Consider the following 12,744-nt stretch of genomic DNA (forward strand, 5'->3'; position numbering starts at 1 on the left):
AAGTTGACACATCCGTGGCCTCATGAGTCCTTCTTATTCATGTAAGTTTTTTATGATGAAAAATATACAAACAAGTACAGTGGTACCTCGGGTTAAGTACTTAATTTGTTCCGGAGGTCTGTTCTGAACCTGAAACTGTTCATAACCTGAGGTACCACTTTAGCTAATGGGGCCTCCTGTTGCTGCCACGCAATTTCTGTTCTCATCCTGAAGCAAAGTTCTTAACCCGAGGTACTATTTCTGGGTTAGCAGAGTCTGTAACCTGAAGTGTACGTAACCCGAGGTACCACTGTAGAGCCATTTTCAGAAGGATGGATATGCTACTAAAGATTTACTCATAGACAACAAGAGTTAAGAGTAAATCTCAGGTATTATCAAGGGTGCACCTGTAACATTTTGGAACCTTTTAGAAAGCATTACACAAGCGCTGATTATTAAAGCTTTTTTTTTTTGTCTTCAAAAGCGTGCATTGCACCACTGAACCTTCCTCATGCTAAGCTTACTGGAGGGTTGAAGGACTGTGAATTAGGCCTAATCCAATGTGTTAAGTTGCATGATACATCACACATGTCCTCCAATCAGCCCCCCCCCCCAAATTGAAATACATGATTTTTCCCCAGTTCTGGGATAGCTGCTTCCAATGAACAGGCAGGGCTCAAGGACAGGACTGGGTGGTCCAGGCAATGTTTCGTGAACTCCACAGCACTGAGAGCATATCAGAGAATCCAAACACAGCCGCATCTTCAGCCTTGTTGCTACGACACTTCTCATGTGTTGGCCAAGAGGAAAAAAACCGATTTATGTATTTATAGTAAAGGTAAAGGGACCCCTGACCATTAGGTCCAGTCGCGGCCGACTCTGGGGTTGCGGCGCTCATCTCGCTTTATTGGCTGAGGGAGCTGGCGTACAGCTTCCGGGTCATGTGGCCAGCATGACTAAGCCGCTTCTGGCGAACCAGAGCAGCGCACGGAAACGCCATTTACCTTCCCACCGGAGCGGTACCTATTTATCTACTTGCACTTTGACGTGCTTTAACTGCTAGGTTGGCAGGAGCAGGGACCAAGCAACAGGAGCTCACCCCGTCACGGGGATTCAAACCGCTGACCTTCTGATCGGCAAGTCCTAGGCTCTGTGGTTTAACCCACAACGCCACCCGCGTCCCTTTTTATTTATTTATAGGGGTGCCCTATAAATTGTTGTGAGCACCTAACAGTGCAGATGTTGCTGTGTTCCCAACCCCACCCAGCCCACATGGCCAATGGTCAGTGTGATGGCAATTGTAGGAAGGCAACTGGCGCCGCAATCGTTTTAAAGGCACATGGCAGTCTCTTTGCAGTGCTTGATCGCAACACTAAACTCAGGCACATCAGCTTGTAGCTTTCAACTGAATGATATTTGTAGGAGTCATAAGGCAGGACCTTTTTATTTGGCGGGCCTTCCCCCATTCCCATGCCGCCACTTGGAAGGTACTGGATGCAAAAGAAAAGAGGCATCATTTGTACGTACTTCTGGAGTCGAGATACCAATTCCTGATCATCTGAAAACCCAAAAGCATGAAGTTAAAAGGCAGAACTGCCAAGACATCGTTCAGAAGCCTCAAGTTCCACTTTACAAAGCACACACCAACTTCCTAGTGAGAAACTAAAAGGCACCGGGTGGCTACATCCATTGCTCCTGTGGCCTCACCTCTCTGCCTTATTTTCTACCCTGTCCTCAGTCTCCATGCTTTTATGCCTGTACTAAGCTCCCAGGTGGCTGCATATGGCCTCAATTTGAGAAATCATGATAAGGTATCCATTTGCTAAGAGATGGGAAAGTAGAGCCATCAGAATCCCATCTTAGGAGCTACAGCAAGGATCTTCTAAGAACGTATTCATCTTAACCCACTATTATTTCACACATCCAGGGAGAGACAGACTTGGTTTCTAAGCAGAGAAAGAATGAAAATTACCTTTTCCATTGAAATGGCAGAAAACAAATTCAGGCTGTACCAAATATAAAGGGAAATATATATACATAAGGGAAGAGAGAAAACCTGTTTCACACACATTGTTTCAAATGATCAAGGTACCCACTGACGCTTTCTTCTTCTTAAGCTTGACCCTAGCTAGTGTTTGTCAGCAGTTTAATTGACAGTACCCAAAGGCAGCTGTGGCAGAAAAACAGATCAAACCCTCATAGCAGAAAGCAATGGTTTCGTTTAGCTAGAATTCATTTGGCATTAACGTGCTAAAGTAACGCAAACCAGGCAACATGTCAACAGGCATGGCAGCTAATAACTAAAACTGTGTTGAAGAATTTGGCTTGAATTTGGCAGGAGCTGTTGTTCCCTTTCCGTAGAGGTCAGTTCTGGCAAACCTACTGGGGAAGGAAGTCTCTTCCAGGGCCTAAGGGCCTCCCAGTTTTTTAAGCCTCTGCAGATGGCTTCGTTTCACCATTCTCCATCTACCTACCTAACACATTCCGAGCACCTGCTACAAACCCCATAGTTGCTCATATCAAAACAAGATCATTTGTCCAATTCTCTCCACTTCTTCCCAGAGTTTGCAGGCACACCTGTGTGAACACGATATATCCCAATGGTCAAAACTCAGTAAGGGTTAAAAATCCTTCCCAACCCCTTATACCCGATTTGGGGGATCCAACTTTCCCAGCAACCCCCTCCTTCTGCTTCCACAGGGTTCAAAATGGAAGCTGTTGTCTTGTCAACATCAGGGGTGACCACTGCTCCTTGCCCGATTTTTCTTCTTACAATTGCTTAGCTTACAGAATAAATTTATACTAGCTATTTTTGCTCTCCCCCCATATAATTCCTCTGGGCTGTGGCTCAATGGCCGAACATGGTTCGTGCAAAAGGACCCAGGTTCTCCAGCAATTACCTGGGGTTGATTGTCGATTAAAATCCAAGTAACATTTCTCCCCACAAACCCAAGTTGTCAGCTTATGCTACAAGCTGTCAGTTTATGCTACATTGGGCAAAACAGTATGCATGGGTTAAAACTGGATTTGCTGTGATAAAGGGGCTGCCCATCTCTCACCCCTGTTTAAAACAGCTCTGAATCCCTTACAGTGCCTTGTGGGTTAAGGAAGGAAGTGGTGATAAACAAGAGCTGGCTGTGACATAGCAGCAGTCATGCATTTTTCCACGCCCATGTCGTACCTGAGTATGTTACTAAGGAACCAAGCAGCTTTCCGAGAGGTTAATGCAAAAAAGGAACCAAGCAGCTTTGCAAAGTTTTCATGCAGGATGCAACACACCTGAGTCTGAAGGAAGCTTGTAAAGGAGTCAGGAAAAAGGCAATTTATTAGTGCAGTCAACACAATTGAACAGCAAAACACAAAATGCGATCAGCAACTTGCGTACTGCCAGGAGACATAACAAACTCTATGGTACATTTCAGAGCACAAGAGTGACAGCAGGACATTGAGGGGAGGTAAACAAGATGTGTTAGGAGAAAACAGTGAAGTCAGTTTAGCTCAAGATACAGTTATTAGGTTGGATTTAGCAGCTTTTTCAATTCCTGAGCAACAGGGACAGAGTTAGAAATTACTTCCAACCAGCACATTCCCCTTTCTAAACATGTCATTATCACTGACATGTATACGAGCACAACCCATTCCATCCCTAAAACCGATCTGACTTTTGAAGCACATTCCAGGTGTTTTTAAATCCTCACTTACAAAATTGAAGTACGAATAAATGAACTGTAAAGTTACTTTTAAGGAGCAGCTCATACAGTTAACAGTTGTAAAAGCTGAAACACCATAGGAAATGGTAACAGGCTCGGTTTCTGAAGCAAAGTTCTACTTGGGAGCAGAGCGTAAGCAGTGTACCAACAAAGGAGTAAAACTGGAAGGAGGAGGAAAACAGAGGACATGGCAGAGCTGGAGAGCAACTAATGAACAGGTCTGTGAAAAAGCAAAGGCCACAAACAGAATGATTGCTGCAGACTTAAGTATCTCCAAAGCACAAGCATTTCCCACAGAATGAAACTGGAAACAGCATCTGCTTGGTGAATATTCAAGGTCATAGACAAAAGCTAAGCTGCATTATTCATGCACTTTATTCGTAGGAATGATTGAAGTTCCACAAGAGGGATGGAGATCATTTTTGAAGGGGTTTAAGAATCGTGTCTTCCTATACTCTTCTATCCTCTCCCCCCCACACACACACCCCAACACACTTTCCACAAAAAGAGCAATGGTTGCCGGCTATCAATTGCTGTGAAAACCACATTCCCAATATACGCTGATTCTCCACCATAGGATCACCATGAAGAACCAGGCCACTTACTATAATACAGGACTGGGAAAACACTTCTTAGATGATATATTCCATTGCATCCATTTACAGTGCGGCAGGAGAGGAAACATTCCTCAAGCAGCCATCGTTCCTGTTGATAGTATCCAGGAGTTCTTTCTGTCCCAAACATTTGCAGATGGTAACAGCTTGCAAAGTGGTCCAAACTCTATGCTGAAGGCAGCAGCTATGGTCATCTACTGTTGCAAATATCCCTTATGTGAAATATTAACAGCAACCATTTCAGGCAGCAATAGCACAAGAAAGGGAATTAAACCTTGGTTCAAAGTTTCTGCTCAGCTGAGGATATTCAGGGAGTCTTAATAAAATGAAAGCTGTTCAGAAGGGATGGTACTGTCAGTGTTTTGATACATAGCAAGGTCCAACTGCTCTTTTATTGATGCTTTTATTCCTTGCCCCACCAACTCCAGCACAAATGCTTAAAAGCAAGGAAGAAATATTCAAAGCAACACACACAAAAAGAAAGTGGCTGTAAAAAACGGTTGCAAATAAATTAAATTTAACAGGTAAACTAAACTTAGACCTGAAGACATTCCTGACCACTGTATTTAAAAAATAAAATAAGGGAAACATATAAAGGCAAAAGTAGTACAAAAAAATACTGGACACAATCATCAAGATGTCAAAAACAAAACAAAATACAGATTTATCAAAACAGCCAACATACAATGACAAGACAGTTTCATCCAGGTTAATTTCATTTTTTTCCCATTTTCTTTGCAAGGTCACGAAGTTGAGACAACCTTAAATGGCACACACACAATTCAGAGGAGTCTGGTTCTGTTCAAACTGAGCAGAGCATCTGCTTGAAGGCTTGCATCCTATGAGAAAGGATTGAAGTCAGCAAAGAACCTGACCTCACCAGCGGCACTTTGAGAGTACGAGGAGGAAGATGACATCTGGGTTCTGCGAGGAGATGTGCATTTAATTCTGCACCAGCAGCAGCAGCAACAGCAGATTGCTAAAAATGCTAATTCTGTTGAAAACCAGGCCCTATCTGAAAAGGAAGGGTCGTCTCCTGTGCAACGTAAGGCCACGCATCTCAAGGAAGTTGCAGAAATTGTCCTGTCGGGTTTTTGGCTCCATAACATTTTGTACGCCAAATACATCACTACTGGTATGTATATTTTATTTGGCATTACTCCCAGTTTGGTATCTGCCTTCCCATGTACCCCATCCTTGTCCATCCACCCCATCCCACCCCAAAAATAGGCTGCAAAGTTGTGCCTTAAAGGTACTGTGTGAAAGTCAGGTGCTATGGGGCCAAGATGGAAAAAGCGTGTGCCCTGCACAGAGATGCTTTGAAGAGAAACCAAGTCATCTGGGCCAATGCGCTCATGTCAGGAGACTGAAGACTTCTCTAAAGACGTTTACGGCAGAAGCCTACTTACCGGAGCACAGAGGAGTTTCTTGTGCTTTTATGAAGACATTTGGAAACCTGCGCCAACATCAAACCGGAGGGGGTGGGGTGGGGTGGGGGAAATGCAGCACGGCATCTTGCATAAGTTGCTGGGCACCTGCCCAGTATAATTAGGAAGTGGTGTGTTAATCAACAGAGAGAAATAATGCCCTGACACGGCACAGCGGGGCAAGATCAGTCAGCTTGGACACGGTATATTTCTCTCTCAAGCACATTCGTACATCATCTCTGCTAAGTCTTTAGATCTCCTCCACTCCGTGTGCAAATATCATAACCAGGCCTGGCTCCAGCACCATCTCCTCACCCATGTGCTGATTCTCACAGGCCATCACCACCACAGCCTGCTTGCCCGGAATGCGTTTGGCCACATAGTTTTCATAATAGCGCCGGTTCATCTGGCGGGTTTCTAGCGTGGCCAGGCCCTGGGGCCAGTTCCGTTCGTGGGCGTTTTCAATCAGCTCGTTGATGATGGATGTGGGGCAGCCACTCTCCACCAACGAGCGCTTGATGACAGCCTGAAGTACGGCGTCTGGTGTAGAAATCATACCGCCCCATCGTGTCACTCGGGCTGGCTGCAAGGAGTTCACCCACCTAGAAGCAATTGGAAAAAAACACAAGTCAATGTAAGAGAAATATCGGGGGAAACACAGAGCGTTACCTACAAGCCTGAAGGTGAGGAATCCTAAATTGTATTGCTGATCTAACCTCTGGCCTTGGGCCAAACTACAATAGTAGTCTTGACTCAGAAGCTGCCAGCTTATTCTGAGCACTTCTGCAGATATTAACTGGGGTTGTAACTCACTTTAAAGTGTGTGTGTGTGTGTGTGTGTGTGTGTGTGTGTGTGTAAAAGGTGAAAAATAAATGCAATGAATGCATGGCATTTTGCTTCAAACTTCGAGGAAAAGACAATGGAATGGGAAGAGACTTGCTCAGCGGTTTTCCAACTTTCCATCTTTAGAGAACACTTTCCTCATTGATCTGTCCTCCAAGAAACCCCTTGCACATTATACATAATTCTGGGGCAAGTTCTAGGAGGCTTATTCAGTTTACTAGGAACCTTGGGCAGACCAGATGGGTCTCCAGTTGCCTCAGGTAAACCATGTGATCCTCAAAACACACCCAGCTACCCCTGACCCCCCACTTCTCTATGGTTGTGTATCACATAGGAAGATCAGTAATGAGCAAATGGTATTATAGGCAGCACTTATTCTGTTCTTGAACTTTTCGGAAGCTTCCAAGGGGCGCTAGGGTTTTCCAAAGGCCACGAGAACCACAGGTTATTAGTTTAGTCTCAAGGCTTAAGGCAGGGGAATTCAATTTTCAGCTCTGCCACCAAATCCATTATTTCATTTCCAATCTACCCTGAAGTGAGAAATGTGAGGCTTCAAGATTTGATCCCTATAATGGACTCTGCTACTGGAGATTGCAGCTACTTTAAACTGTTAGCAGCTTATCATCTCCCATGGTTAAGACTGAAAGAGGCACATAATATCTTGGTCCAGGGCCTGCACTGTCAGCTGGTATGGATTTCAGGGAATCAACACTTTGGAAGACAAGAGAGTTATATTGAATAAGGCTCCGTATTTAGGAAAGGTGTTTAAATCCTTTTCTCCCTTCTACATTACATCATATATAATGAGATATTTTATTTTACTATAGCCCATTGTTTGTTCTCCTTTTTAATTGCAAACAACCCTGCTCTACACACTCCTTTTGCTTCATCATGTAAGTTGGAATTGACTGATGGTGTACATACAACACAGTGTTAAAAAGCAGACACGCAACAGTGGATTTTTCTTTCCCTAAAAAATTGCCACAGAGAAGCTATTGTAACATTTTCTAGAGACAGTGTAAGGGTTTAAGACTAGAATGGAACTGATTTCATTTTTAATTTTGATTGTTTCCATCCAGGTTATGAACACGGTATCTGACCTAAGCCTTCAAAATAAAAATGCAAAATAGTAAACATTTCTTTTCTACCTATTGCTCCTGTATGCACATCAGCCAGGCAGCATGGATTCGAGCTCCTGTAACACTCCAAGAATCCAATGTTTAGAAACACCTTGGGTGATATCTGAGTGGAACTCCACCCCTTCCTCTCTTGCCCCTGCAGCCACCCCCACAAACACCTGCGTTGGCATAATAGGAAGCACCCCCTTGCCTACTCTGTATTATTGTATCCCTAAAGGTAAAGGTAAAGGGACCCCTGACCATTAGGTCCAGTCGTGGCCGACTCTGGGGTTGCGGCGCTCATCTCGCTTTATTGGCCGAGGGAGCTGGCGTACAGCTTCCAGGTCATGTGGCTAGCATGACTAAGCTGCTTCTGGCGAACCAGAGCAGCGCACGGAAACGCTGTTTACCTTCCCGCCGGAGCGGTACCTATTTATCTACTTGTACTTTGACATGCTTTTGAACTGCTAGGTTGACAGGAGCAGGGACCGAGCAACGGGAGCTCACCCCGTCATGGGGATTCGAACCGCCGACCTTCTGATCGGCAAGTCCTAGGCTCTGTGGTTTAACCCACAGCGCCACCCGCGTCCCTTATTGTATCCCTAGAAATGTGCAAATTTGCAACGCAAACACACACACACACAGAGAGAGAGAGAGAGGGAGAGGGAGAGGGAGAGGGAGAGGGAGAGGGAGAGGGAGAGGGAGAGGGAGAGGGAGAGGGAGAGGGAGAGAGAGATTACAAGACAGTGAGGTATTCTCCATTCCCTTTTTCAATCACTATCGAACATTATCTTAGCTATGCTGGACTTGCCCATGTCAAAAAAATACCCTCGCCATTCCACCCTCTTTTAAAACTCAGTTCCAGCACTTACTCTAGGATTTCATTATATTCAATAGTCTCCTCCAAATTCTGCAGGTTGGGATTGACACTACGTATCGCTCGCATATATGCTTTCAACAACTGAATGTCACGTTTCTGAAAGAAACAGAGTAAACGAGAAGATGAAAGCTGCAGTTTTTCAAATAAGATTTTGAGAAAGACCTGGTTTAAAAAAATGTCCCCGAAGTTTAAGCAGCCACTAGATCTCTCCATTACGAGACGGTAATGGGATGCTAGGTATGGACCTAGTGAAGTGTCAGGGAACATAAAACGCATAGCATGGTTGAAGCTAAGTGAATGTGGACCTATCTCCCATTTCTCCAGGATAGGGAGAACATGGGAACCCTACATTAGGATGACCTGAACTTTCTAAAGGAAAAGTGGGATATAATAAACATGTCCTGTAGGCATTCCGTGATTCCTGAAAATAAGACCTTTTTTTCCAGCAGGGCTCTCATGCCTTCAAAAAGTTTCATGACAGGCATAAAACCACAACCAATGGCCATCAAGGATCAGACCAAAGGTGCATCTAGCTTCTCACAAGTCAGACAGATGTTTTTGGGAGGCCCACACAGCAGGACTTGGAGGCAAAAGTACTCCCCTGTAGCTTGCTACATGCAACTTGCATGCAAAGGCAAACTTTAGCCATTTGTATGAGCCAACAGTTTTTGAAGGCGTCATAAGCCTGCCACAACTAGGTGGCAAACCCAGCACTGCATGGAGTTTGTTCTTACCTTCTCCTTGACCCCTCCTTTCTTCAGCTCTGTGTCACTTCAAGCTCCCCATTTTCTTCCTGCCAACTCATCAGTCCTGCTTCCTTTAGACTCTCTGGCTCTGAGGCAGCACCATTCCCCCTTTCTCCTCCAATTTCCCACCTTGCCAATATACAGCTAGTTGGCAACCCAGGCTCAGGGCTCCCTGGCCCAAATAGGTTTATCTTCTGGGACCACTTCTCATCTTGCCACAGTGGCCCTGCCCCTCGAGTCACTGAGATTTGACTTTCCAGCTAAACTGATGCTTCAGAGGAGGCTGCATGTTAGCATTCCATATGGCTGCATTTTATTAGCACACAAATAGTGTTACTGAAGGAACACTTTACGAGGGAGGAGGCATGCCTCCCTCTCAAGTGTCAAATTTATTGCTCATTCACATCCCTTTTTTACCTCTGGGGTTGGCAACTAAGGAGGCCAGAAAGCACCATTCAAGGAGTCAAATTTGACTCAGGAGTTGCCACTTGGATCACTGATATTCTAAAAGGGGTCTCATTAGCTCAGTCAATAGGATCCAGAGGTTCCAGTACTAGAACAAAAAAATGCATTCACATAGAGCAGTGGTACCCTGGTTCTCAAACGCCTTGGTACTCAAACAACTTGGAACCCAAACACAGCAAACCCAGAAGTAAGTGTTCCGGTTTGCGAACTTTTTTCGGAAGCTGAACATGCTCCGTTTTGAGTGCCACGCTTCTGAGTGTTATGCTGAGGTCTGTCTGTTTTTGCTATTTATTTTGCGTTTTTGTGACTTTTTTGTTTTGTTTTTGTGACTGTGTGGAACCCAGTTCAGCTACTGATTGACTGTGTGACTGCAGTACATTGTTTATTGCTTTCATTTTATGGATCAGTGGTCTCATTTGATAGTAAAATTCATGTTAAATTGCTGTTTTAGGGGTTGTTTTTAAAAGTATGGAACGGATTAATCCATTTTGCATTACTTTCTATGGGAAAGCATGCCTTGGTTTTGGAACGCTTTGGTTTTGGAACCAACTTCTGGAACGGATTATGTTTGAGAACCAAGGTACCACTGTACACTATATAAATACTATTCTATGATAATGTCCTGTAGTACTAGACTGCATTACTGCTCAAAGCTACACAAGGAACTTTTAGTACCTGCAAGGTTATAACCTCTGTATTTTAAGAAGAACCAACTGTCACATAGTGAATGCCCCTTTTGGATATTTTACAGCCACTCAGAACTTGAGAAGAATCCAGAGTCTAAAAAAATATTTGAAATCCATCTGGGCAAGAGTCTTTTGAAATCTTCTCTTCCTCCTTAACATCAGGACTCAGCTATAACACACAATACTTCAACTCAATATTCCCTATCTTCTAACAACAACACCCCCCATTGATTTTTCATCCTCTGACAAATTCTGAACTAACAAGAGAGGTAATTTAGTCCTTTAGCCATTTCTCATGGCAACACAAACTCTTATCAGTTATTTGAGCTTGCCTGGGGAAAGAGGAATTGTTTATCTCCTTAAAGGAGCCACAAAGACTGCTGCAAAAGAAGCTGTTACCTGCTCCGCTAGCTGGTGCTTATGTTCTGCTGAAGTCTTTTCCAACTCAGCTATCCTTGTCTGTTGCTGCTGCACCACTGACCGCAAGTGTTTGATGCAGTTATGATTCGGTAACTCATCTTTGGGCATTTCCAAGCTGCATGGAGAAGGAACAGCAGGAATTGAGAAAGGTGATTAAGCAATGGGTGTCTTCTAATAGAAACTCATGGTTAGCTGACCTGCAAACAATGCGGAAGCAAAAATCTATACTTTAAAGCAAACTGGGACTGAAGTCAGTAGTCTCAAGTTACCAGCTGCCAGTACTGTGCAACTCAACTGTGCCTCACGCATCATAAAAGCTGTCTCATATTAAGCTTGACCAGGTGGACCACACAACCAATGTCTCTCTCCTGCTGATTTTTCCAGTTCACGCTGGCATGGGAATGAAGCTCTACTGGCTATAGTAAAAGGTAAAGGGGCTCCTGACCATTAGGTCCAGTCATGACCAACTCTGGGGTTGCGACGCTCATCTTGCTTTACTGGCCGAGGGAGCCGGCGTACAGCTTCCGGGTCATATGGCCAGCATAACTAAGCCGCTTCTGGCGAACCAGAGCAGTGCACAGAAAAGCTGTTTACCTTCCCGCCAGAGCGGTACCTATTTATCTACTTGTACTTTGACATGCTTTCGAACTGCTAGGTTGGCAGGAGCAGGGACCAAGCAATGGGAGCTCACCCCGTTGCGGGGATTCGAAACGCCGACCTTCTGATCGGCAAGTCCTAGGCTCTGTGGTTTAACCCACAGCGCCACCCACGTCCCGTCCCTATTGGCTATATAAAACCCTTAGACCAGGGGTGCCCAAACTTTTTCCGAAGAGGGCCAGATTTGATGAAGTGAACATGCGTGAGGGCCGACCACAGCTGTTGCTTTTTTATGATTTTACCCCAAAGTTCTTGAGCTTTTTTTAAGGATTGAAGTTGTTGGGTTTTTACCCCATGAGAGAAACTGCCACAGGGGCCAGATTAAACCAACTGGCGGGCCGGATTAGGCCCCCGAAACAGACTTTGGACATGCCTGCCTTAGACAACGCACTGAACTATGACATTAAAATGCATCGGGTCAGACCTAGTTGAATACTTACCCGCATCCCTGCTCACAAGTCACAGGCCGCTTTGGATTGTGTTCACAGTCGTTGAGGTGAGACATCAGGTTGTCAAGTCGCACTACAGCGGTACAACCAAAAACAGCGTTGTCACATGTGATCTGCAGCTTAGATAGCATATTACGCATGATCCGAGGAACAGGCCGCAAGTGAGCCACGGTCACCACACTTCGGTCCACGGGGCAAGTCTGCTGTTGGGAGAACCACTGGGTGATGCAGGCATTGCAGAAGGCGTGCTCGCAATGAGGAGCCTGTGCAAAGAACAGAGCAAGGTATGCCAATGCAGGTTACATCAGGTTCATGCTACTGGTTTGTGGCCTATGCTCTAAATAAGAGAGAAAGAGTTGGAAGAAGAACAGAACTTCGACCAATAATTTAAGCCAATCTAAGCTACTAACAGCAGATGAAGATAGCTCACTTTGGCTATAACTTACGAGACACTGAAGCAGAAACACAGGACAACTGCCATCAACCAAAGGATATGAAAATCATCTACTGCCTTTGAGGTAGTGATCTCTCTCTCTCTCTCTATCTCATATCAAGCCTATTGCAAATCATACTTTGCCATTTCAGTGCTGGTGTGGTACAAGTAGAGATCAATGGAAGGAGATGTACATTCACCACTGTGCAAAGTGTTCAACTCAAGAATGAATTGTTAAAATAAATCTTGATGATGTGAAAAATTCACTCCACAGGGTAAAGTAGCACAGTACCTCTCCCTTTAACCAGCTGTTTTC

The 12,744-nt window shown here is 44.7% G+C and overlaps 1 protein-coding gene across 8 annotated transcripts in view; it reads right to left on the bottom strand.

Moving 5' to 3' along the window:
• Nucleotides 1-3,286: 3,286 nt before the first annotated feature.
• RNF41 (ring finger protein 41) overlaps nt 3,287-12,744 on the bottom strand; it is a 37,666-nt gene continuing 28,208 nt past the window's right edge. For 5 of the 8 annotated variants that reach the window (XM_053374869.1, XM_053374880.1, XM_053374887.1 and 2 more), the window contains 4 exons: nt 11,987-12,258; nt 10,869-11,004; nt 8,565-8,668; nt 3,287-6,332 (listed from right to left, as the gene is read on the bottom strand). In XM_053374869.1, coding sequence (XP_053230844.1) covers nt 5,981-6,332; nt 8,565-8,668; nt 10,869-11,004; nt 11,987-12,258 — 864 coding nt within the window. In that variant the 3' untranslated portion in view covers nt 3,287-5,980. The remainder of the gene's footprint in view (nt 6,333-8,564; nt 8,669-10,868; nt 11,005-11,986; nt 12,259-12,744) is intronic. The other 3 variants (XM_053374913.1, XM_053374903.1, XM_053374921.1) reach the window with 1 other exon arrangement.

This window comes from Podarcis raffonei, chromosome 2, assembly GCF_027172205.1.
Source record: "Podarcis raffonei isolate rPodRaf1 chromosome 2, rPodRaf1.pri, whole genome shotgun sequence".
In the NCBI taxonomy this organism is placed as follows: Eukaryota; Metazoa; Chordata; class Lepidosauria; order Squamata; family Lacertidae; genus Podarcis; species Podarcis raffonei.